This window comes from Xiphophorus maculatus, chromosome 4 (assembly GCF_002775205.1).
Source record: "Xiphophorus maculatus strain JP 163 A chromosome 4, X_maculatus-5.0-male, whole genome shotgun sequence".
Taxonomy (NCBI): Eukaryota; Metazoa; Chordata; class Actinopteri; order Cyprinodontiformes; family Poeciliidae; genus Xiphophorus; species Xiphophorus maculatus.
This window is the reverse complement of record NC_036446.1, coordinates 24941270-24964661: the sequence shown is the minus strand read 5'-3', so window position 1 is coordinate 24964661 and position 23392 is coordinate 24941270. Positions and strand designations below refer to the sequence as shown.

General features: G+C 39.3%; 3 protein-coding genes across 4 annotated transcripts; 2 read left to right on the top strand and 1 right to left on the bottom strand.

Moving 5' to 3' along the window:
* Positions 1 to 1720: 1720 nt before the first annotated feature.
* Positions 1721 to 11512, top strand: LOC102234351 (EGF-like repeat and discoidin I-like domain-containing protein 3). Of its 2 annotated transcripts, none has more exons than XM_023332802.1 (10): positions 1721 to 1978; positions 4838 to 4963; positions 5047 to 5178; positions 8575 to 8688; positions 8803 to 8984; positions 9060 to 9215; positions 9314 to 9458; positions 9859 to 10043; positions 10157 to 10312; positions 10711 to 11512. In XM_023332802.1, exons 1-10 carry the CDS (start codon positions 1909 to 1911, stop codon positions 10852 to 10854), a joined length of 1410 nt encoding a protein of 469 aa, XP_023188570.1. In that variant the 5' UTR covers positions 1721 to 1908; the 3' UTR covers positions 10855 to 11512. The 2 variants fall into 2 exon arrangements, with proteins under 2 accessions (XP_023188570.1, XP_005799812.1); XM_005799755.3 differs by having other exon boundaries at positions 1725 to 1978; positions 9841 to 10043.
* Positions 11513 to 11726: 214 nt separating this feature from the next.
* LOC102223114 lies at positions 11727 to 14477 on the bottom strand. The gene is made up of 4 exons (XM_023331920.1): positions 14375 to 14477; positions 13796 to 13973; positions 13486 to 13706; positions 11727 to 13234 (listed from the first exon to the last, which is right to left on the bottom strand). The coding sequence occupies exons 1-4, from the start codon at positions 14471 to 14473 to the stop codon at positions 12929 to 12931; spliced, it is 804 nt and encodes a 267-aa protein (XP_023187688.1). The 5' UTR covers positions 14474 to 14477; the 3' UTR covers positions 11727 to 12928.
* Positions 14478 to 20470: 5993 nt separating this feature from the next.
* LOC102234091 (nicotinamide riboside kinase 2-like) lies at positions 20471 to 22774 on the top strand. Its single transcript, XM_005799754.2, has 8 exons — positions 20471 to 20741; positions 21143 to 21233; positions 21438 to 21486; positions 21711 to 21900; positions 21980 to 22051; positions 22143 to 22249; positions 22327 to 22418; positions 22494 to 22774. Exons 1-7 carry the CDS (start codon positions 20716 to 20718, stop codon positions 22410 to 22412), a joined length of 621 nt encoding a protein of 206 aa, XP_005799811.1. The 5' UTR covers positions 20471 to 20715; the 3' UTR covers positions 22413 to 22418; positions 22494 to 22774.
* The last annotated feature ends 618 nt before the right edge of the window (positions 22775 to 23392 follow it).

The window sequence follows — 23392 nt, the reverse complement described above, 5'->3', positions numbered from 1 at the left end:
TTTAAAGATTATGTTTACTTATTCTGTTTCCAGCTGATTTAAATACAAGTGCATTTTTGGGATGGATTTTTTTTAGCAGTCATCTAATTAGTGCTCCTGACTAAAGAAAGAAGAGGCCTTAGAAATAATACAGGCTGGGTTCTGTTCTATTCCAGCTCTGTTGGCAACACTCAAAAGCTGAGTTTTCCCACAGGGATTAGGTGGAAGTACTTCACTGTTTCCCTTTTTCAAAATTTTCCACAAGTGTGGAGGTTGGTGGCGGGGATGGTGAATGATAATTTATTAGTACACTTTCTGACGATTCGTCTGACTTTCTAATGCCTATGTGTGCTACTCACGCACAGGTCTCAGAGGAATAGTCTTTGGGGGCATTAGCCCTCTGGGATACACGCTAAAACCAAAACCCTACTGCCATCGTGACACGTGGGTACAGAAGACAAAGCCAGTGTGTGAATGATGTTGAAAAGTCATGAAACCATTAGGAAAAAAGTGGTTTAGTTTCCCAATTCCTCCATGTCATATCCATTTGCCATTTTGTGTCATGTGTGTGTTTCCATAGGCATAAACAAACAATTCCATACCCATTTAAACTTGGCATGTGGATTTTTTAAAGTCTTTGTAGTTAAGTAATTTCACAAACCAGGGATATAGAGTTGTGCATGTTTTAAAGTACAACCAGTTTTATAGACCTCCATTTTAATTCAGATCTCTTTTTGGGCAAGTCACTTTTTATAAATGTAAAAAAAAGAAAGAATCCTTATTAACTTAAAATTACCATGGGTGTATTTTTGGTTGCAAGTTATATTTATCAAAGCATGTAGCAGATTATGAGTGAATCGAGAAAACTTACTCTTACTCTCCAGCGTGTCCCTAGAAAAAAACTCACTCATATGACCCTTAGGACTCAAACAGATGTATATTTGTTTTATGTTTACTTTGAAAGCTTAAATATGTTTTTTTTCATTAAGAAATTAAATATGTATCATTTTAGAACTACCACATTTTTTTCATTTGATTTTTTTTTCTTCTTTCATACATTTCTTATATCATTTTTGTAATAATTGCACCCCTATTATGTCAAGAGAACACACACAAAAAAAATACATTTTCTAAATATGTGTAGTTTAAACATTTTTTGCCGCAAATTTTATTTCTAAGCAGTAATGCAATAAAAGAATTGGCTCAGTTTTTAACTCTGTACTGTTCTGTTGCTAAGTAGTGATTAAGTATGTCATTTCAATGAAAGTTTGATCAAAATTCAAGTTTCAACCCAGTCTCAAACTGAGAAGGTAAGATCAGGTTTCCCCTAAGTGACCGTCAGAGGAGACTGCTCTCTGCTGAGGGTAAAGGATGAGAACAGAGGTGTCCGTTTTAATCCAGATGCTGCCCATTACGCTTTGATGGATCTGAATGGAAACCTGAAAGAAACAGTGGAAGGTCCACCATTTTCATAAATAAATGTTACAATGCACCGAAGCCACATTCATCTTTAAACTCACATTCTTAAAAAAAACCCCATTATTAATATGTACCTGTGAAGGGGGTCAGTATGATGTCAGTGATTGCAATTTATAATCACATGTTGCAGAGAAATTATTCTGTCATTCTTTAGGATTCCCCCTTTTTTTTTTTTTTAAGAATTTCTTAAACAGAAATAACGTTGAAAATAATTAGCAAAACATCGTCTTCCAAGCTCCCAGTGCAACGTCGCAATGACGTCAACTCTATCGGGAATTAGCCAATCAGCAAAAAGATCCCAGCTCTCTCTCTCTCTCTGGAGTGGCTAGTCCGTCCGAATGCTGATATTTCCGACAGCACTTTAAAGCAGCGCTTGTTGAATTCAGGGTGACGCGCAGCTGTGACCCAACAAAACTCGGAACAAACATAGTAAGGGGGGGAAAAACAATTATGAAAGTTACAGGTAATATAACTACAGCGGCTTTAGGATCCTTCCTTCTGCTGCTTTGTTCAGCCAGAGGTAAGTCTTCTCTATAAATCTGAAACGGCACGTCTCACATCAGATTTACTGTCTTCAAAACTTCTCGTAAGATTTTATAACTTTTGGGTGTTGGCTCATAGGAACCTTTCTGCAACTAAATGTAGACTCCATCAGAGCTCTTTTCCCCCCATGGTAACATGTTCTCCTTTTCCCGTTGAGATGTAATTTTTTAAATACAGTAGAGTAAAAATGATGATAATTAAAAATCGGCTTATGAGTCTGTTTGCTTCCTGTTTTGTAGCCTATAAGCCAAGGTACTAGTATATGGAATTAATGAATGAGAAACAATCGTTTTTTCAGTTGTTTTGCTGAATGTGACTAGATTATAATTGATACACAAGTTAAATCCTTCCTTTAGCTACCAGGTTATTATTGTCATGAAAGAAGGATCATTAAATGTGACTTAACTCTGTTATTACAAGCGCCACTGTTATTACTATGGTCTATTTTGTGCAGAGGTTTTTTTCTTTTCTTTTTTTCTGTAAGAAACCGGTTAGTTAAATAAAGGCTTGCACTGGATTATGCGTGATTTGTATTATGCGCCAGTTGCATTACACTGCAGGCTACACAATGCTGTGCAAACATTGAGTCATCCCCCTATGTCTGCACATTCTGCTACTAAACTTGTGATCTTTCAAGAAAAGCCCACAATAAGTATTTCTTCAGTTTTTTGTTGTTATTTTGACATTGAGAGGTTTTTCTTTAAACTCTTTTTTTTTTTTTTGCCCAGTCCCTACATCTGAACATAATGACATATTGATCAGTATGGTTTCAATGAATCATGAAAGAGAACAAATGGAGTAGACCAAACACAAACAAAACTATCTGACAGTAAGAGAGGTCTCAAAGTCATGTCGACAGCATAAAGATGGCACCAACACGTTAAAGGTTTCCGCTAATCAGCTTTATTTTGTCAAACTGTGTTGTTTTTGGTGTTAGAATGGGGACACATTTCCCTTATGTGATAATAACAAAGCATTTTGAAGGTCTAATTTAAATCGGCCCATTGATAAGGTGTTGTGTAGGTTCAACATTGGTATTTGTTGTATTCAGCAGCCAAAGAAGTTCAAGAAAAACCCTGAAGAGCACTGCAGAAGTAGCATTAGAAAGAACATCTAACCGTTTGTATGCTAAATAGAAACAAATAAAGAGTGACCCAAGACACTTTCCATTGGCAAAGATATGCGCAAACCAAAATATGTTTCCTGTTTTTCTATTTTATTTTGTAGTGTTTACGTTTCTGTGACTGCTTTCTGGTGTTGGAGGTTGTGCAGGAAATAACACCATATGTGCTCCTGTCTGCAACAAGCAGGCGCCAGCTGTCCACTCGCCTAACTTCTGGCCAGCCTGCGGATGTGCCGCTGACCTGAAGGGATTACAATGTGCTAGTCAGCTTTGCGGCCACCGCGTGCTTTGGCTTACTCGAAGAATTGACCTCTTTCGCCGTCATGTTCTCAAATGCACACTTGCTCGTCAGCCACATGTTGTACAGGTGTATCCTCAGCTTCTCCTGAGCCGCTGCACTGAAATGTTGTGTAACTGCTCAGAGTCCTGGAAGAACGGCATGCTTCCTCCAACCCAACTAATCCCACTAGATCCTAATCCTGAGGATAAACATAGTCGGTTGTCTCTGACGGGTTCACAGTGGCGAACTAAAGTATTTACAAATATTTAAAAGTTATGATTATTTATCCTTACCTGTCTACACATTTTGTGGGTGTCTTGTAGACTCTGTCAGAGTGTCGAGCTTTGAAATGTTTTTCTTGCCTTTTTAGTGCGCACATGCAATTTTTTCATAATAGCGGAAAAATCACATCCACTGTTTTTTTTTTTTGCAAAAAAACAAAAACAAAAAGCACATCAGGCCACAGATCAGGACAACCTTGTTTGTGTATCAGTTTTGTAATTTCAAGGAAATATAAATGAAGTGACCAATCACTGCAAGTCAAATTCCTTGTGTGTAGGCGCGCGTGTGTGTCTGTGTGTGTGCACAAACTTTGTGACTAAAGACGTTTCTGACTGTTTGTATATTACTTAGTCTGAACTTCAGTGAAAGGATGTCAGAATCAAAACACTTACAGGTTAAAAAAATGTAGAGATGAATCGAGAAATTGCCTGATGACAGAAATCAGCTGAAGATTTCAACTCTGTAATCATTTTGCTTTTAGTTTTAAAAAACAGCATAACCCTGTTTTGCAGTGACTGTTCTGTTGCACATGGCATTGTGTTGCCTCTGCTAATAGTATTTAATTAAACACTCCCCATGACAGAAAGGTTGAAAATTATGTTATCAGTGCTTTTTTTATTGTCCTCTTTCATTATGCGTTTCACATAAATTAACCATAATGGGCTGCGATCAGAATTGGCACGTCAAAACTTTTACTCAATCCATCGTCATGGATGTGACGATGGCCAAATTTTCCCCTTTTGGCCAATTTGAGATCAGGTGAGGTTGCTTAAAAAGTATTTCTAAGAATAGAAACACTTGTGGCTTATTTGAGATGTTTCTGTATTATTAAGTGAGTCAGACACAATTTCTTAGCATTCAAAGTTCTGGTCCTGAGGCTTTTTGTTGTTGTTGTTGTTGTTGTTGTTGTGGTTATGCGGACAAGTTACAGCAAACTTAGAAGATAGCAACTTCAAAGCAAGAACATCATGCAAGCAGTAGAATTATAGTATTAAGTCGTAAAACGTCACATTTGTTTCTCTTTAATAAATGCACCAAAACTAGAAACTCGCAGCAGCACATGTTGTCATTTTTTACTTTATCATCGTTTGCTAAATGTTTTCTCTGTCAGCACTAATCCTCAGATTGTCCGTTCCCCTTCTCGAGTTCAGGCGACTACTGCGAGGTGAACGCCTGCCACAATGGAGCGACGTGCGTGACGGGAGTAGGAGAGGATCCTTTCATCTGCATCTGTGCCGACGGCTTTGGTGGGGACACCTGTAACCTGACGGAGACAGGTAGAGTAGAGAAGGCAAGTTCTGCTCATGAAGATATGTGTGGCAAAAGACTTGAGAGATTTTGCCCGTTCTACTTCCTCCAGGACCGTGCAGTCCTAACCCGTGTAGGAACGACGGCTCCTGCGAGGTCATCGCTCCGACCAGACGAGGGGATGTTTTCAACGAATACATCTGCAGGTGCCAGCCCGGCTTTGAAGGAGCGCACTGCCAGATTAGTAAGTTGCAGCTGCCTTTCCTTTGCTCGCTACTTTAGATCGGCATTACAACTCCAGAGTTGGTTTTTGCTTTCATTTAAGATACCGGTAATTGAAGGGTTTCTTTTTTTAACTACCTGGTACTGGCATGGAACCTCTTTTTTTTTTTTTAGGAAAACACTGAACAGCATTTGTAATAAAAAAAAGAAAAACTTCTTATGCAAGTGAAATGAATATTAACTTTTGGTGTAAAAAAAAAAAATGGTGCAGTATGAAACGAAGGCTGCACGTTGGCGTTCAATGAGATCTTCACGGAGTGCTAGCACAACGTCAGCAGTGAAAGAGATGTGCCTGCTCAGGAGATGCATGAAAGGGTCTCATTCAGTGGAATCTGTGGTGTTTTTGTTTGGCTAATCAGTGAAAGCCCACTCTAAGTCTCTTAGCATTCAGATGTCCTCCTCTCAGGGTCAACACTTCATCTATTTGTGCTGAAGCTTGACCCAAACACATGAAGAATTTCAATTACCATCTTGGCATGCAATTACAGTAGAAACAGGTGTTTTATTTTTGCCAAAAAAAGGGATACTTGGAAAACACATGAAGGAAAAACTCAAGAAAATACTCAAAACTGTAGAACTATTTATACTTTATTTTTTTCCAGAGGTTCTGTTGCTTTACTGATGAGATACTTTAGTGAATGAGCCTCCCACAAAGCCCACTATCTGACCAACAATGGCTGCTCGTCTGACCGAAGAGATTGCAAAGCAACGTTGTTGTTTGAACTGGTCAAACCTGTCCCATCTAACCTGAATAGATAAAATCATAGCGTGGACTTGAAACTTAAGCATTTTTGGTCATTTTTAGTGTAATCCGCTTTATTCTAATACCCAGAAAAAGGTTAAATAATAACGATGAAAGCAGCTGCAGGGATCCGCAGCTCAGTTGGGAGAGTCTGCAGAGGAAAAACTGTTAGTCATGTTTTCCATGAATCTGGACTTTATGGCAGAGTGGGGCAAGACTGTTGAACTCCTAAAAGAAAATAAAAATAATAACCCTTTTCCCCTAGCTATCATTCAAAACAGCACTCAAAGCTTTAAAGTAAAAGAACAATCTAAACACATCATATAACATGGTAAAGGCTTCAGCATGGTGTGTTTATTGGTTTTTCTGCAGGGTCAGGGAAGAAGGATGTAGCTAAATACAGAACAGTAATAGAAGTACATTTGTTAGAGGCTGCAAATGAGTTGAGGGAGATTCAGTTTGAGCAGAGTAACAACCCTGAACATACAGTCAGAGCTGCAATAGTACAGTTTATTGGAATAGCCTCCCATTCAGTCTAATTCATCTGGAGCTATTTTGGAAAGAGCAGCAGGCAGAAATGTCAGACACTAGATGTACAAACCTGTGGGAAATACACCCTAAAGGTCTTGCCAGGGTGTGTTGTTGTAATGAAACGTGAATAGGTTTAAGGGATATAAATAGGCACCATACGCTAACCTATTTTGGTGTCTGTTTCTCACCCAGATCATTTGTAATACATGTAAGCTGCCCTGAGCCAGTGATGTCGCAGCTACTCACGTATTTGTTTCTAAATTGTGACCAATCCTCTTAGCATTTACAGGAATAAGACCAAAACAGTCACCTGACATTACATCAACATGTTGTCTGCTTTAGTTTGAAATCCTCTGAAATCCTCCATCCTCAGTGAATGGGGGCAGTTACAGTTAATATTAAGTTTTCATATTGGTAGACCTTTGCCAGCAACATGAATAAAATATGTCATTGGACTTTTATTCTATTGCATAAGTAAGAGCATAGAAGAAACAGTTGTTATTTTCTGGTGTTGCTGTAACATTTGCCTGGCAGTGGTTCAGAAAGTTTGTAGATGGGTTGTGAGGAGTGTCTGACGAGGTTTCTTTGAAATAGATCTAGACAGAGGGCAGGGACACTCTGATGACCTCAGCTCCCCTCACTATCCTCTGCAGGGCTCTCCCAGAATACCACACTGAGCTACAAAACACGTTGACCAGGACTTTGCAGTTTTACATCCTGGTTAACATCCAACCCGTAGGATCAAATGAACTGCCCCATGGCGATAAAAAGAAATGTCAAATTTGCAGTGTTACTGCCACATACTTTTCACTTTTTCAGCAAAGGAATTTTATTTTAAAGATAACATCTGTCTTCGCACTGTTTAATTGGCCACATTAGCCCAATCTTGTGAGTTCCAGTGTTGATTCATCTAGAAATTAAGACTCATACAGAATGTAGGGTTTATTAATAACCAATCAACTTTAAAGTAAAGGCTGGACAATGTTGTAGAGAACAGACTGGATTTCTCCAGCTTGAATTAATAACAGTTGAATAAACCTTTTCAATTTCTTACTACACAGTTTTTTTGTTGTCATTGTTGGGGGGGGTGGGGGGGTTTGCCTTAGGATACATTTTTACAGTAAGAAAATAAACAGTTCCAGCTCTTTGTACTTCACGCATTGTTTATTGTTCCATTGCCATGACTACTGTTACTAGGAAATGATCAAAACAAAAATAATAGTTAGCGTTTTGTGCTGTTGGAAGACTCAAGTTCAGCCAATGATCCAACAACCACAGTTACTCACATATCTTTTTGTGAGAATTACTTGCCAACCTTGGTCGGCATAAACAACCAATAGAAGTAGAGTTCAAGACATGAAGCATAAGCAGACAGTAACTTTACCTTCATAAAACATGCCTTCATGCATCATTTAAAAGATTCAGTAGACTGTGATTCAGCGGGTCGTTTTAGTTTGGAGTAGATCCATTTGTGAACAACAAGAGGTACAACGACCTGGTTCGGTTGGACTGGGTTCTCAGTCCAGACATTCAGGCTTCCAGGTCAGCGTAATCTTTCTGTCTTGGCTGAAGTCACTCATGTGTGCCACTGACCCATCTGTCTGTAGCAAGGGTTGTTTGGGTTGTTCTGACCTGTGAGCTGCTTTCCTGAAACATGTGACCAGAACACCTGTTTGTTTACCCACCACCGGGTAAGAAGAAGATGTAAACAACAGCCTCCAGCGCCACCATAATGAAGTGTCTACAGAGAGTTTCATGGCGTCATTGCTCCTCTGGTTGCCTTATTTGCCGTGTAAGAGTGCCATCTTGTGGAGATTAGGGTGCACTGCACAGGATGTAACCACAGACATGTTGTGTTTCAGCTGGGGCTGAACTCCTGTGTGATGGTTCAAAGCCCCTAAACATCTCATTTACCAATTTACTTTCATGTTAGTTTTGGAAATGACTCCCGACATCACTTATTCCAGTTGTAATTATGGGGGATGATGATGATGATGTGTCCTAACAACTCACTGCATCAGATCTCTGACAATTATCACAGTTTTTCTGTGTTGAATATTTTCTTGCTGTGTTTTTTCCCCCCAGATGTGAATGACTGTGCCAAAGATCCCTGTAGAAATGGAGGAACCTGTCGGGATCTCGACGGGGACTACACCTGCCAATGCCCATCACCGTATGTCGGGAAGCAGTGCCAGCTACGTATGCTCACCAGTTACACTTTCTGCATAAAAAAAAAAAAAAAAATTAATCAAGCATAAAGCTTTGAGGAAGAGAAATATAATTTGTGAAGCTAAGTTGATGTTTTCATCCTAGGTTGTATTACCCTGCTGGGTATGGAAGGAGGTGCCATTGCGGAGTCCCAGATCTCTGCGTCCTCTGTGCACTATGGTGTTCTGGGTTTGCAGCGCTGGGGCCCCGAGTTGGCCCGACTCAACAACCAAGGCATTGTTAATGCCTGGACGTCAGCCAGCCATGACAGGAACCCCTGGATTGAGGTTGAGACAAGCGAAGGTGCAGGCTTTTAGGCATGAGACAATGAGCCTTCAGTGTAATCACTGTTTTGTCTTCAGATTAACATGCAGAAGAAGATGCGTCTGACGGGCATCATCACCCAGGGAGCCAGCCGCCTGGGCGCGGCAGAGTACATCAAGGCCTACAAAGTGGCCAGCAGCCTGGATGGAATCAGCTACGTCACTTACAAAGGAGACGGCATGCGAAGAGACAAGGTCAGGTGGTGACTTTGTTTAACAAAACTACCTTTCATTTCTCATTTCCTTCAGTGAACTCAATTCTTTCTATTCCTCCTTGTGTTTGTGGGCTGCAGGTTTTTGTGGGGAATGTTGACAACGACAGCACTAAGACCAACCTTTTTGACCCTCCTATCGTGGCGCAGTACATACGCATCGTCCCCGTCGTCTGTCGCAAGGCCTGCACCCTGCGCATGGAGCTGGTGGGCTGTGAGTTAAATGGTAAACAAGCAGGAAACGGCTACATATTTCAATAATTTGATCTGCTTTGTAAAATGTGGCCCTTTGAAGATGGTGTAAAACTGCTTTCCGGGAAAACAGAGTTAATGTAAACGAGTTTTAGTAATTTTGTTCTTTTCATTACCTGAATGATGTTTTGCTACTCTCTCTTTACCTCTTTTGATTGCTGCTTTTTTAAAAATAACGGCATGGTGTCAAATTGGTTGAAATCATCTGCGGCGGGTCTTTTAAAAGCTGGATAAAGTTGATTCTTCTTTTCTTCTGGGTGTATTCACTTTCTCTTCCCTCTCTTTTCTGCTCTTTCACTTTGTTTTCCCAACCCCACTTTCTTTTTCTTTCTTTTCGTTTTGCTTTGGATTCACAGTTTATTCAAACACGGCAGGTTGCTCCGAGCCCCTGGGAATGAAATCTCGACTCATCTCAGATGATCAGCTTTCAGCCTCTAGCACTTACCGCACGTGGGGGATCGATACCTTCACGTGGCACCCTCAGTTCGCCCGGCTCGACAAGGCGGGGAAGACGAACGCCTGGTCTCCCGCTCAAAACAATCGCTCCGAGTGGATCCAGGTAAAATAAAAAAAATCCAGCGATCGATGTTGGATTGATGATCGGTGTCTTTGAATCCAGTTTAATCGGAAAAATCTTACTGTGTTTTCTTTTTTCTTCTGCTCGCTCCTTAGGTGGATCTCGGTAACACAAAACAGCTCACAGGCATCATCACTCAGGGTGCGAAGGACTTTGGGGTGGTGCAGTTTGTTTCAGAGTTTAAAGTTGCTTACAGCAATGATGGAGAGTCTTGGAGTATCGTTAAAGACGGAAACACCGGCAGTGATCAGGTCAGACATGCAAAAATACTTGAAATGTTTTTCCTTTTTGTTCTGTAAATTAATATTGGCACCTCTGGCAAATATGTATATAGAAATAGGGAAAAAGCATACTGTTTCAGCTGCTTTGAGCTTTTTAATTATTGCTATGACTGTAAATATAGTTAAATTTAGATAAATATTATAGGTGTTCTTTTCTGATTTCTGAATTTCAATCTTGTCTTCCAAAACACCTCTCTGGTTGTGAATTTAGACAGACGTTGCTTCTCAGTCTGATAAGTATTTAACTTTTATGAAACTTCTGTTTCAGGTTGATCATAATACTTAGGCTGCCTCAAGTGTTTACCTCAACACCTGAGCAGTTATTTTGGCTTCATGCTTAAAAGTTCGGTTTGAACTCTTATCTGCAGATTTTCCAGGGAAACATCGACAACAACACTCACAAGAAGAACGTGTTCGAGCCGCCGTTCTACGCTCAGTACGTCCGAGTCGTTCCCTGGGAATGGCACGAGCGCATCACTCTACGCATGGAGCTGCTGGGCTGCGATGACTAAACCGCTGATCTTTCCTCGTCCATTTCTTTCTCGGAACGTGGATCTCATCTTGACGCTCTGCGGAGACAACGTCTCCCGAGTAGTTTGGACATTAACACTTGTAGCACTTTCTCATTAGTGACTTTTTTATGTTTACATGGCTACATTAATTGTCATTCCAGCCTTTGATGAATTACAAAGCACTTATTTGATTAGTTCTAATTTTAATAGCTATGGACTGTGTATATATATAAGTATATGTATATATATATAAATGTCTTTCATTTGGGTAATTTACAGCCTGAAAGGATTTAACATGGTTTTTAACAGTATCCAGAGAACAAATGCTAGGCTCCATTTTGGCGATCTCCGACTTATGCAAAACTTGCAAAAATATGTGAGGACTTGTGAAACACAGTGCGAGTATTATTTTGGTATTTTTGCCCCAGAAAAAGAGAATATCCAACATTAGATAGCTGGACTGGTTTCGCAATTGATGGTTTTTATGTCATTTACATAATTTTCTGTTTGTCACTGCTTTAATTTGATTTGTACAACAAACATGAAATATATTGAAAATATTCAAAGACAACAAAAAAATATTGTTCAGTTTTGTTATTTTTTTTAACTCCTTGTTGGCCTGGAACTAAGACTGTTAATAAATGTACAACAAAATCTCTTCAGTGTGTGCTGTGCATGTGTTTTGAAATGTGTCACCAGACTGTCATTGCCTGGCAATTTGAAGAATCCAATTCCTTCCTGGGGATAATGAATTGCGATGCGTCAAGAAGGGGATCCAGAGTAAAACACCATGGAGTGGTGGAGGCTAGTTCCTTAGGATCTCCGCAGTGTAAGGGGCTCATCACCAAAAAGCAACTCTGAAACCACGGTAGCCAAGTGAAAGTTAGCCATTTATTTTAGGAGTTTCACTTGTATCTTCTTTTACATTCATTGCCTCAAAACCAACCTCAAAATGAACTAATCTTAACAGAAATTAAGTCAGTCCTGCATGTGTTTAATGCACGTTTCACTGTGCAGAAAGTTAATCACCCCTATATATATGTGTATAAAGAGTTAGACTTGATGTTCTGCAGATTTTTCTAATTTTGTAAGGCAATTCCAAAAAAAAAAGCAAATCTATATATACAAATCTAAAAAAAAAAAAACAAACATTAAATGAAACGTAAAAAATAAATTCACACATCTTTATGGTATGAAAAGATTTTTAGAATCATGAATAAATCCATTGTTTAACCTTTTTTAAGTCAATACAATCTTTGACACGCAGCAGTGACACAGAGAAACACCTAAGGTTACCGTTCAACATAAAAACATTAAACATGGTCTGAGTTGAGTCATGATAGGAAGTTACTTTAAATGAGAAACATTCAGATTGGACAAACAGCTGCTTGATAATAACTGGTGCAGCCGTTAAAAGAACAGCAGTAATAGATTTGTCCTGCAACTGAGTATCTGAGGGTCAATCTTCAGTCTCTGGTGAACAAATATTCAATTAAGGACCATCTCTCTGCAGTGAACAGTACAGGACTTATATCTCCTGTTATGACAGCTTTCACCTCTCACAATGTGACATTTTACACTTGGAAAAAAAAGGAATGATCTCTAACTGCTTTGCAGTGCAAAGAGGTGCTTAGTGTAAGAAAATCTCCCTCCACCCTTGATGCTGCCAGGTTTCGAAGCCCTTGTGTATTTTGAAGTTATTCCCATTCGAAGCATTACAATCTTGATGTTTTCATAGGCCTAAAGTGATATAAAATTTGAAAAGGCTGTGAAATGCAAATCTCGCTTTGGCAGCATATGTAGTGCCGTAAAGTGTTTGCACATGGAAGTAGTTAAGAGTTTTTGCCTTGACTGGGGAAATTTTGCAGGTTTTGCTACCAAAATGAACCTCAGCAAGTACTCCAGTGACTAACTGGTTTTTTGACAGCAAAATGTTTAGGAGGGAGTAGCCTGGGCCAATAAAAAAACACTGTTAGGAGCAAAAATATCCAGTATAACAGATCCAATAACTCCAATCATGTGCAGTGATGAAGCTAACTCATGTCTTATTCTCGAGATCAACGACGTCAAACTTCTACACGAACTCTGCTTCAAACAGAACCCTCTCGATTTTCATCCTGACCTCGGTCTTCTTTGCGGGACTCAACTTTTTGAACATTTTCACCAGGTTCATGAAGTAGAACTCGTCACAGTCCTGAGGTTTCTCCAAGTTCACTTGCAACATTTTGTCCCGTTTGGTCACGGCCAGCTGACCAAACGTTCCCTCTTTCTCCGCAGCATCTTCGCCGATCGCCGTGCCCGACAAGCTGCTGCGCCCTTCCTGCTCCGCTCTGCTCAGAGAATCCAGAGCCATGTCTTCACTCTCGCTGTCATGGGTCTCCTGCAGAGACATTCACACCAAAATTAAAAAACTGTAACAATTTCCTAATGAGTCCTTTTTATTAAACAGCATTCGCTTTTGTAGTCAGGAATTACCTACAACCATCCTTCATATTACTCTTTTTTCCCCCCACTTTCTTTTATGAAGTGATACTGACAAACATTGAATGCAACATCTTAGGAGTCCAACAGATTAATCAGAAGTTGCCGGAGCGTTTGCTGACGAGGTTAAATGTCCATCAGTTTTCTTACCATGAAAAATGAGGAAACAGCTTTCTCTCCATCAGTCAGTATTTTGGCTCTGTTGACTAACGAAGCTCCATCCTGTGGGTCGTCTTGGTTGTTTTGCATCTCTTGGCAGAACTCGATGTGTTTGTTGAAATCGTGCTTGCTTCCCAGCATGGCTATGCAGTACAGACAATGGTAATGTGGTCGTTTGGCGCAGTCCAGTCCGCATTTATGGATTGTGTACTCTGAAAAACAGACCAGCCAAAGGAGAGTGTTGATAAAGTACTGTAAAATCGGTTCATTTACTCCCTTGAAAAGAAGAAAAGTAGATTACCTCCAACATGACAGGCTCTTTTCAGGTGATACTCTAAATGCAGCATGACTTTGGAGCGCTTCGCAGGCTTGAAGAAGGCCGGTGTGCAAAAGGGACAGTGATACAGGCCTGGGAAGCAGCAGGTCATGCATTTCTCCAGAATAGGGAAGGCCATTCCTCTCTGGATGGTTACATGAAGCTTAAAAAAAGAAAACGAAAAGCGGAAAAACTTCAAATCAAAATTATGTGTCTACATTTGCAATTAGCAAAACCTGGTGACCCACAAGTGCCTTGAATGAAATGCGAAATGCCTGGACGGCAAAACACAGAACCCCATACTCCACGCATGGACGCATGTTATTTAGGAGGCAGAGGTCTGCGCAAATTAAACGCAGTAAAGCTTCAGAAAGACACGAACAATCCACATTTACAGTAGTTAGGTAACACGTTGAGCAGCTAGCAGTACAATAAGCGACCACGACTTGGTACAAATGCATCTTTATTGGAGTAATATGTATCTAGCCACTGACTGAGGCTAACTCGGAGTGAAGCATGCTGTTCTTGAGGTACAAATCTATAACTGCAAGCATATTTCATTACTTGTCGAGGTTGAGTGTCTTCCATCTTTTCCAAAAGTTGTTGTCCTCGTCTGCTTCTGTTCTTCTTCTTCTTCCTCCTCCTCCTCTTTTCATTCAACATTGGTCGGCAAGTAGCTGAACGGCGCAGTAGCGCCACCTTCTGGCCAGGAGTGCAGGTTAGAAAACGAACAAATTACAAATTAAGCAAAGGCTTGACAAATTTAGTTCTTATGACTAACTGGTCTTATGAGCAGAATACAGTGTGCGCGTATGTTTGTTTGCATGTATTTAAGCTGTAAGTGTGTTAGGTTACTGTCAATAAAAAGTGTTAATGCCCGCAGGTGGTGCGTTCACGATCCAGTCCAACACGAAGCAGCAATTTACCATATAAGCGGAATGAACATTGTTTTAGAAGAAGAACCCCATGTTGTCTTTATCAGTAAATCTCCATGGAGTACTGCTGCTTGTGTTTATTTTCTTGGTTGTTACACAACCACAATATTACATGATCAATTTGTTCTCAGTATGTTCTTGCTACTGGATAGGTTTTGTTTGCATCCCTTCATGTACACTGCAGGGGATTTCAGCATTTCTGAAATCACCACCTCTCCTTTGAATTCTGTCAATTGAACCTTTTGCTGACTGTGTTGCCAAATTGTTCATATTTCCTACTTAACTGATCTGTAAAATTGTGCTTGTATTTGCCAACATATTTGGTTGCGTAGTTTCATTGTCATTGTACAAAAGCTTTTGCTTAATGCCTTTTGATTCAATATTCAATCCATATAGTTGTTTTCCAAGGTCCGTCCATTTAATTGATATGATCCCTATTTTGGTGTAAATATCCTTCCAAAACTCTCTTATTCTCCCTTTCATTGAGCTACAAGATTTTGACTGATTGCTGCTTATATTTTGGGTTCATTTGCTGTTTTAATGTTGCTCTCATGACGTTCTAAATATTACATTTCCTTCCTACTTGTGTGTAAAATAGACTTTAAGAGCACATGTTTCTTCAATTTTTATTTAGAAAACCTCCAAACTTATTTTAAACAATGTGTTCTCCATTAGACTGACATTGAGAGTGATCATAAAAAGGAAAACCTCACACAGCAGCCAGCAGATGGCGGTCAGATGTTGGAGAAGAATTAGACAAAAACAGAAGCTGAAGAAAGTCTAAAGCAGGTAGAAATCTTCAAGATGGCTCACCCATTTTAAAACTCTACAGTCTTTATAAGTGAAAGGTTACATTCATGTTTAATTAGTCAACATCTCAATGCAGTCGGCTGGATTTCCCTACATAGAAAACTTTTTACCTCCGGGCATAATTAGTAAATTTGACTGCCAGGTTTTGTCCAGCTGGAATAAATAGATTTTAATCTATCTACTGCATGTTATTAGATTGGATAGTTCTATGTTGTGGATCTGTTTTTCTTGTAAAAGTGATTTCATTTATGTTTGTTGTGAATTAGCACCACTGAAATAAACTGAACTGAATTAAATTGACCTAAACCACAAGTTTGCTTTTTTTTTTTTTTTTTTTAAGTTTCAAGTCTGCTAAATTTGGGCTATAACGAAGTAATTTTACATAACATGCCAAATTCCTCAAGTTTATGAGGCATTTATATCAGGGCGAGTCCAGCATGACACTAATTTGGTATTTCAAGTTTAAAAAAAGTGTGTCCCTTCAAAACAAATCAAAGCTGATTACTCACAGAGCTGTACCACTCTCAAACATAGCAGTTACATCTTATATAACAGCAGCTGGAAAACACGTAGCTCTGTTGGCACAGAGCAGAAAGATTTGTTAAAGTCTCACATGAAGCTTTAACAAACCATTGAGAGAGGACTGAGGAAACGTCTTTGGACAAATGTCTTGTGGCTTCACAGGACCTGGAGTTCAAGGAAAAGATAGTGAAAGACATTGAAACTGTATAAGTGTGTCATCTCATTTATATGGACGTTTGTCCATAACTCACACAATTTCTTGGGAAACACAGAAATGGGAAACATATACACTGTGTATGATTTCACTCTTACAAAATCAATTAATGAAAGTCCACAAAGCAGATCAAAGGCGAAATAGCCTATAACAACTTAATGGGTACATATAAAACATTTTTTGTCTTACATGGTTGGTGATGTTCATCCCGTGCAATCATTTCCTTATCAAACACAAGCACGGCGTTATCCATTTTGCTGAGACATATTAGAGCCTGCAGCATGATGCTTCACGTGTTTCAAAACAATTTGACATGCCGCTGGGGATGTTTTGCGCTGATTTTTACTGAATGTAAAATGTGTCTGCATTTTAAGTAAGCATGAATGTTTCTGCAAAGCTACATTTAATACTCCATGCAGGGTTGGGCGTATTGGAGATGGAGTATGCTGCCTACCTTCTTGGGGGATGGTGTCCATCCTGGACTGGTCACCAGTCCATCACAGTGACACAGAGACTTGCCACACTGAACGCAGAGAGGCAAATGTGTATCATGCTAACGTGAACAGGAATTGTGTGAGAAAACCTGCTGAACAAGCCCCTGGATGCAGTATAACACGCACTCTCATATTTCTCCTTTTTCTTTCAGATTCAATTCAAACAACAATTAAGCGTTGCTTTGTTTGATAATAGAATAGAATAGAATAGAATAGAATAGACGTACTTTATTCATCCCAGCAGGGAAATTACTTCGCAGTTACAGCATAGAGACAAGACACAATTACAACTACCACTGAGTAGTAGTTGTAGATCAGATAAAAATAAAAAATAAAATATAAAATGCTATAAATTGTAAAAAACAAAAAAAAATAAAAATAAAATTCAACTTTATCTCAGAAACTTTACATTCAAAAGGCTACCAAATACCAACACAACACACCTTTTAGATACTGTACATATTTTTTAGGTGGTCTACCTCTAAAAAGAAAACCTTGATTCATGCAAATTATTGCAGAGGAGTTGGTGTCCAACTTTGTAGTCAGAGATGAAATACATTTTTAAACCTTTTGGGATAATTAAACCAATATACCTCTAAGCTCCAGACTCAGTCTGCTCCAGATTGTCAGAATGAAAGTGTGCAAAACTGTAAAAAGAAATCCTACAGGCTGAGCTGAATCCCACATTTGGCCCCTTCGTCTTCATAGTTGAGGGCTGCTGAGGGTGTAAACCCCAGGATATAGGCAGCATTTTGGTGTAACCTCAGGAAACTGTGTCATGGGACTGGAAGTTTCCTTACAAAAGAGAGAGCAGTAAGCTGCATGCCGGTGAAGCAAACACGACAGCAACAGGAATGTGTTCAGAGACGCTTGTTTGTTTTGTGTCTGGCATCTTGTACATGATGCTCATAAAGACGTGTTGCGGTTTATTACACATTATTTCCAAACCGTTGCCTGCTTGATCCAGAGTACGATTTCAGCAATAAAATGATTGGTATTTCGTTTAATAAGTTCAAGGTTTTCTAGGAATGAAAACATTTGTGGTCCCAACTTCCGTCTTACTCACAGACGGTTTGGAGGGGACAGCTATTATCATCGCTGCATACAACAACGCTGACAGAAAATCAATAACGGGGAAAAACTCACGTAAAGTTGCGTCACAGTTTAGCCATTTAGAGATCATGTCCTCACCGATTAGATTAGCGCAGTAACAACCGTGACGCACAAAAGAAACGCTCTTCATGTTCCCAGACCAGTTTCTAAAACGTAGTTTCCATCTTTTGAAGTTTCTAAAAGGTCTTCTTCCAGGATTTCCCTCCATTTAGTTTTATCCGTCTTCTTGTCGAGTCTGATTAGTCCACGGCATGATGCTGCCACCTGCTCGAAGGACTTCTTGTCGGCTCCCCTTGCCAAGTCTTGGTAGGTTTGCAGTCTTGCCAGCAGATGATTGGTTGAACAGTACACAGTTATGCCTTTACACTGGATTAATACTGAGGTTATAACACATACATGTGGAATCTGTTCCCTAAGTCAGCAGCTTCTGAAGATAATTGTTTGCACTGGGTTTTATTTAGGAGTGTCAATGTAAAGGAGGCTAAATACTGCCACACTTTTCAGATATTTGTGAAAATATTGCAACTATTTGAATAGTTTTCTTCCCACTTCACAACTGTTTACTACTTTGTGTTGATCAATTGCATGGAATCCCAAATGAAAACATCGGAGCTTGTGGCTGCAATAAGACAAACTAGGAAAAAGCTTGAAGCCTGAATGCCTTTGTGAGGCTCCGCTGGCAAGATCTGGTTGGAAACAGAAGTAGAATGGATCATGCATTGACTTTTTAATGTCTATTGTATTTACAAATGAAATTATGTGATAAAAAACATCACAGTTTTCAAACCTTGCAGTGGATTTTGATAATGGCACCCAGATAAATTTGGAATATTAATATTAATTAATATTTTCTGTCAATATTAATAGTAATGCACACAGTAAACGTGTATGAAAAAGCGCTGGTAATGCTTAAAGGATAAAACCAACGTGAAGCATGTGAGTCTTCCAGGAAGTTGGATAAACTGTCAAATCAAGGTCAGCGTACGGTATGGTAAATTACTTGCTGCAAGGAGTTGCGTCTGGGAGCATGAGTGGCAGGGGCGCTATGCAAATTCATTGAAAGACAAATACGCAGCCTTGTAAATTTGCATCTTTAACATATGCATGAAAATCTGAATTAACTCCACTTGTTGACCTCTAACTACCAAGAATCACTCAGTCACATTGGCAAAGGTGACGATATTCATCCTGTCATGGTGGTTTAGAAAGAAGACTGTGATTTAGAAGAAAAGGCTTCTTATGACTTACTGATGATGGAAACGTTTACTGCAGACTGATTCACTTATCTTTGGTCAGCTCATGTGATGCACCAGATTTAGTTTGAGATTTGTCAGCCAGAACCAAATCAGACCATTCAGGAGCATGATTACCACCCTATAACATCTAAAGTCCTCTTGATTAACTCATTTTGGGGCAATCAAATGAATTTTAAGTCTGGGATCTTGGTGAACTTTGTCTTCATTTTGATTGCAAATTGTTAAGTGCAACCATTAAAATAAAACACAGTATTCTAAGAGGTGTTATTTAAGCTAATAAATGATGAAGGAAAATATCTCCACTTCTAATCCCCTTCTTACAAGTCATGCTCATTCAAAGGATGTGATAAGAAAATAATTTATAAGATATTTCACATGTTATTTCAATTCTTGGTTATGTCAAGATGCAATAAAAGGATCTGGTCTTTCCCAGATTAAAAATACTTATTTCAATCTGTCCTCTATGGTATAAACTCACTAAACATACACACTGTCATTACAAGAAAAAGCTACAATGGAAAATGGCGCTTTCTTAGATTAAGATGATGTACAGATGTATAGAGGACCTATCTTGTCAGGTAAAAAAATCTGGTAAAATTTATATTTGGGATTAATAATGTATTTTTGAACTGAATTGAATCACATTTATTATGACTTGATGCAAGAACACCAGAAAATAACAAATAAATAAATAAATAAATAAATAAATAAATAATGTACTTCTTCCAATGACTGTATATGTTGATATACTCTGTGAACACTCAATAACTTCTGTTTAATTTATTTTAAGTAGTTACACATATCAGGTTTGACCATTTCGAAGGTGTCCGCTGTCTTTAATCTGTTCAAGTAAGTGTAACAATTTCCTAGTAACAGTCTGTTACTATCTGTCAACTTTGTGTATCTGTTATTTTTCCTTCTTTCTAAAAACAGTGAAGACATTGTCTTTATAGATGTTTTTGCCTTATTGGAAAGACATTGCAGAAGCATTTAATGAGACTGGCTGGATTCCTCTCTTTCAAAAGCACTTAACTTATTTCCCAGCTCCTCAAGCCTCTTCTGCATCTACTAAACATAAATGAAAACTTCAGAAAGAATTAAGATGTCAAAAAAAACACGAGCTTATTGTTTTTCCTTTTTTTTTTTTTTCTTTTAAAGTATTCATCTATATTTGTGTTATTCCGTTTTCTTTTTCCTCCCTTAACCCGAGCTGTGGTTTTTTGGTGGGCGGAGCCAGTGTGACCTACGAGAACACTCGCTCGTGATTGGTTACTCGGCAAACCTGGAAGTGTTTAAATATCCAATCGCGAGACCTTTTTCAGTATGTGTGGAAGCAACGGAACAAGGAGGTTCTCTCTCGGTGGAAGACCGCGGTCCGAGTGACAGCTCGTCTCAGCTCTTACCCTACTCTCTAAACTCAAGTACCATGGAGGAATCGAGTAGTTGACGTTTCCTGCTGCAGCCTTTCTCTTTTAAGCTTTCTTCCCGTCAAATCATTGTGCCGCTGACCCGGTTTTTATCGACTCTGAACGACTGACTCAAGCTTTTACCATCCCACATCATGAAGTACATCATCGGCATTGGCGGGTGAGTCAAGATGCTAAGCTAGGCTAGGCTAGCGAGGCCTTAAAAGGACGGTGCACGTGGGACTGCGAAGTCATTGCATCCGATGAAATACTGAACTTACGTTTTTATGTTGGATGTATTTTTCGTGAAATATATTGCTAACCCAACAGTTAAGCACGATTTTTTTTGTTCTCTTTTCATTTGTAAACAGAAGCTAGCTGTTATAACAAAGTAACAGATGGCTCAGCCGCTTCATTGACTCATCCATTTCCTGGGATGCTTTTGCTTACGAAGTTCTATGACATGGACGCTTTATTTTTTACAACATACTGCAAATGATTCTCTTTAAAAAAAATTTTTTACAAAATACATCTTTGCTATATTTTATATAAATGTCTTATTTTCACCTCTATCGCACGCAGCGTTACCAACGGAGGGAAGACCACCCTCACCAAGCGGCTGATCCAGGCCCTTCCCAACTGCTGTGTGGTACACCAGGATGACTTCTTCAAGGTGAGTACCGTTCCCACAAATGCCTATTGGATTTTTGTAGCTTCTAGTCAACCTAAGGGATCAGTCTGAGTAACGCAAGTCAATGGTTTGTCTATCCTTGCCCACTTGCATTCGTAGATGCAGTATAAACTATTCAACTTCCATATAGCATAGTGTAGGCCTAGCAGAATGTACCTGGGTACATCTTATCAATGTATGTTTCAGCCCCAAGATCAGATTGAAGTTGGTGAAGATGGCTTTAAGCAGTATGATGGTAAGCCTGGGTTTTTATGAAAGGGTGTTCTTTTTGTGGGCGCTTCTGTGTGTTTTTGCTTAAAACTGTAACGCTGTCTCATTTGTAACCTGCATGCAATTTTTTTTTAAAAAAAAGAACCAAAACAAAAAAAAAAAAAATTAAAAACCTCAAATATTGGCTTTACTCACTCTGCTATTTTTCCATACACCTCTCTTTTCCTTCCCACCTGCCTTTCTGTTTAGTCATCACTGCCCTGGACATGGACGCCATGATGAGCACCATCTACGCATGGCTGGACAATCCAGTGAAGTTTGAAAAGTCTCATGGCGTTAATAACACCCTGGACACTGAGATTATGCCGAAGTCTGATCACAGCAAGGACGAGGAGACTCACATCCTTATTGTGGAGGGCTTTCTGCTTTACACCTATCAGTAAGTCCTCAACTAAATGCGCCTAAAATAATTAGCTTGACCTTTGCTTAGAAATACTAATTGGCTTCTGTGTCTGCAGGCCTTTGATTGACGTGTTTAACCAGCGTTACTTTATGTCCATCCCATATGAAGAATGCAAAAAGAGGAGGTGGTAAGTTCTCCGCCATAAACCGGTTTTTTAGTCTGTTCTTTATCATTTTGAGCTTGTTTTGAATTATTATTATTTTTTATTATCTGTGCAGCTCAAGGAACTACAAGGTGCCTGACCCACCTGGCCTGTTCGACGGCCACGTCTGGCCCATGTATGAGAAACACACACAAATGATGGAAGAATCAGGTGTTGATGTCTGTAAGTATGGTTTCATTGAAAAGATTGGACAGCCTGTGGATGTGCCAGTATATAATACTGTCTGTGTTTCTTTACAGTGCAGCTAGATGGAACCATGACTAAGGAGCAGCTGTACAACGTCGTCTATGGTGACATCCTGAACAAAATCCAGAACTCTCTCTAAACAAAGGTACCAAAATTGTTTTACTGTCTGACGTGACGTCGCATAATCCACATGAGTTGCTGATTTGTTGTTCTGTTTCAGGTCAACTGATCGGCTAAGGAAATCATGTACTCAAAGCGCAACCAGACGACCGTCTTGCCTTAATAATTTTATTTTTTGCCTGGCAGTTTTTAACTGTCAAGATTATTTTTTTTGTTTTTTTTTTATACACAAAGTTTTACATCATACAATGTTGGCATGACTTTTCATCTTTTTGTATTTATTGCTTTGTTGTCGCCTACACTCCTAAGAGAGATAATGGAAATGTTCAAGAGATGATTGCACTATGCTGCATGCATCAATAAATGATTCTTCTGCCAAAACTTTGTAGTGTTTCTTTTTCTTCTTCTACCTGAAACGGTTTGTTCTCAAAGATCTGAAATTACAAAATTTCTCATCCGAGGCCCCTAAAAGTTGCCTGGTCCGAGGTCAGTGAGGTCACCGTGAGAACATGATGTATCTCGCTCTGTGCCGCAGCTGGTGCGGGTGATAAGTGACGTCATGAGTCAGCCTCGTGACTAGAAGTGGAGCACACTCGAATTCAGACGTGGGGGGCGAAGGCGGGTGGGGCATATTTCCCTGACTGCACTTGTAGCAGATTAAAAAATTATGTAATTGCAGAAATGAGTAAAATGTGTGTGCTGCTGATATTGACTAGTCAAATTCTACTGGGGGTAACAAACCATAGTTATTTGGTTTTGAACTGATACCCATCATGAGGCTTCACTTGCCAATAGCATATCAATCCTATCAGATATTATTGACCAGTTTGAGGCTTTAGACCTTTCTTTTTCTTTTTGCAAACTCATTTACTTGGACTTCAAATGGTGCAGAATAGGATTAGTGGAAGTTTTCATTTATTTCAAAAGGGACAGTGCACTTGCCAGAGTTACCCATAAAGGCTCGTTTTGTCCTGTAGTCCCTGAGGATACGATCAAATA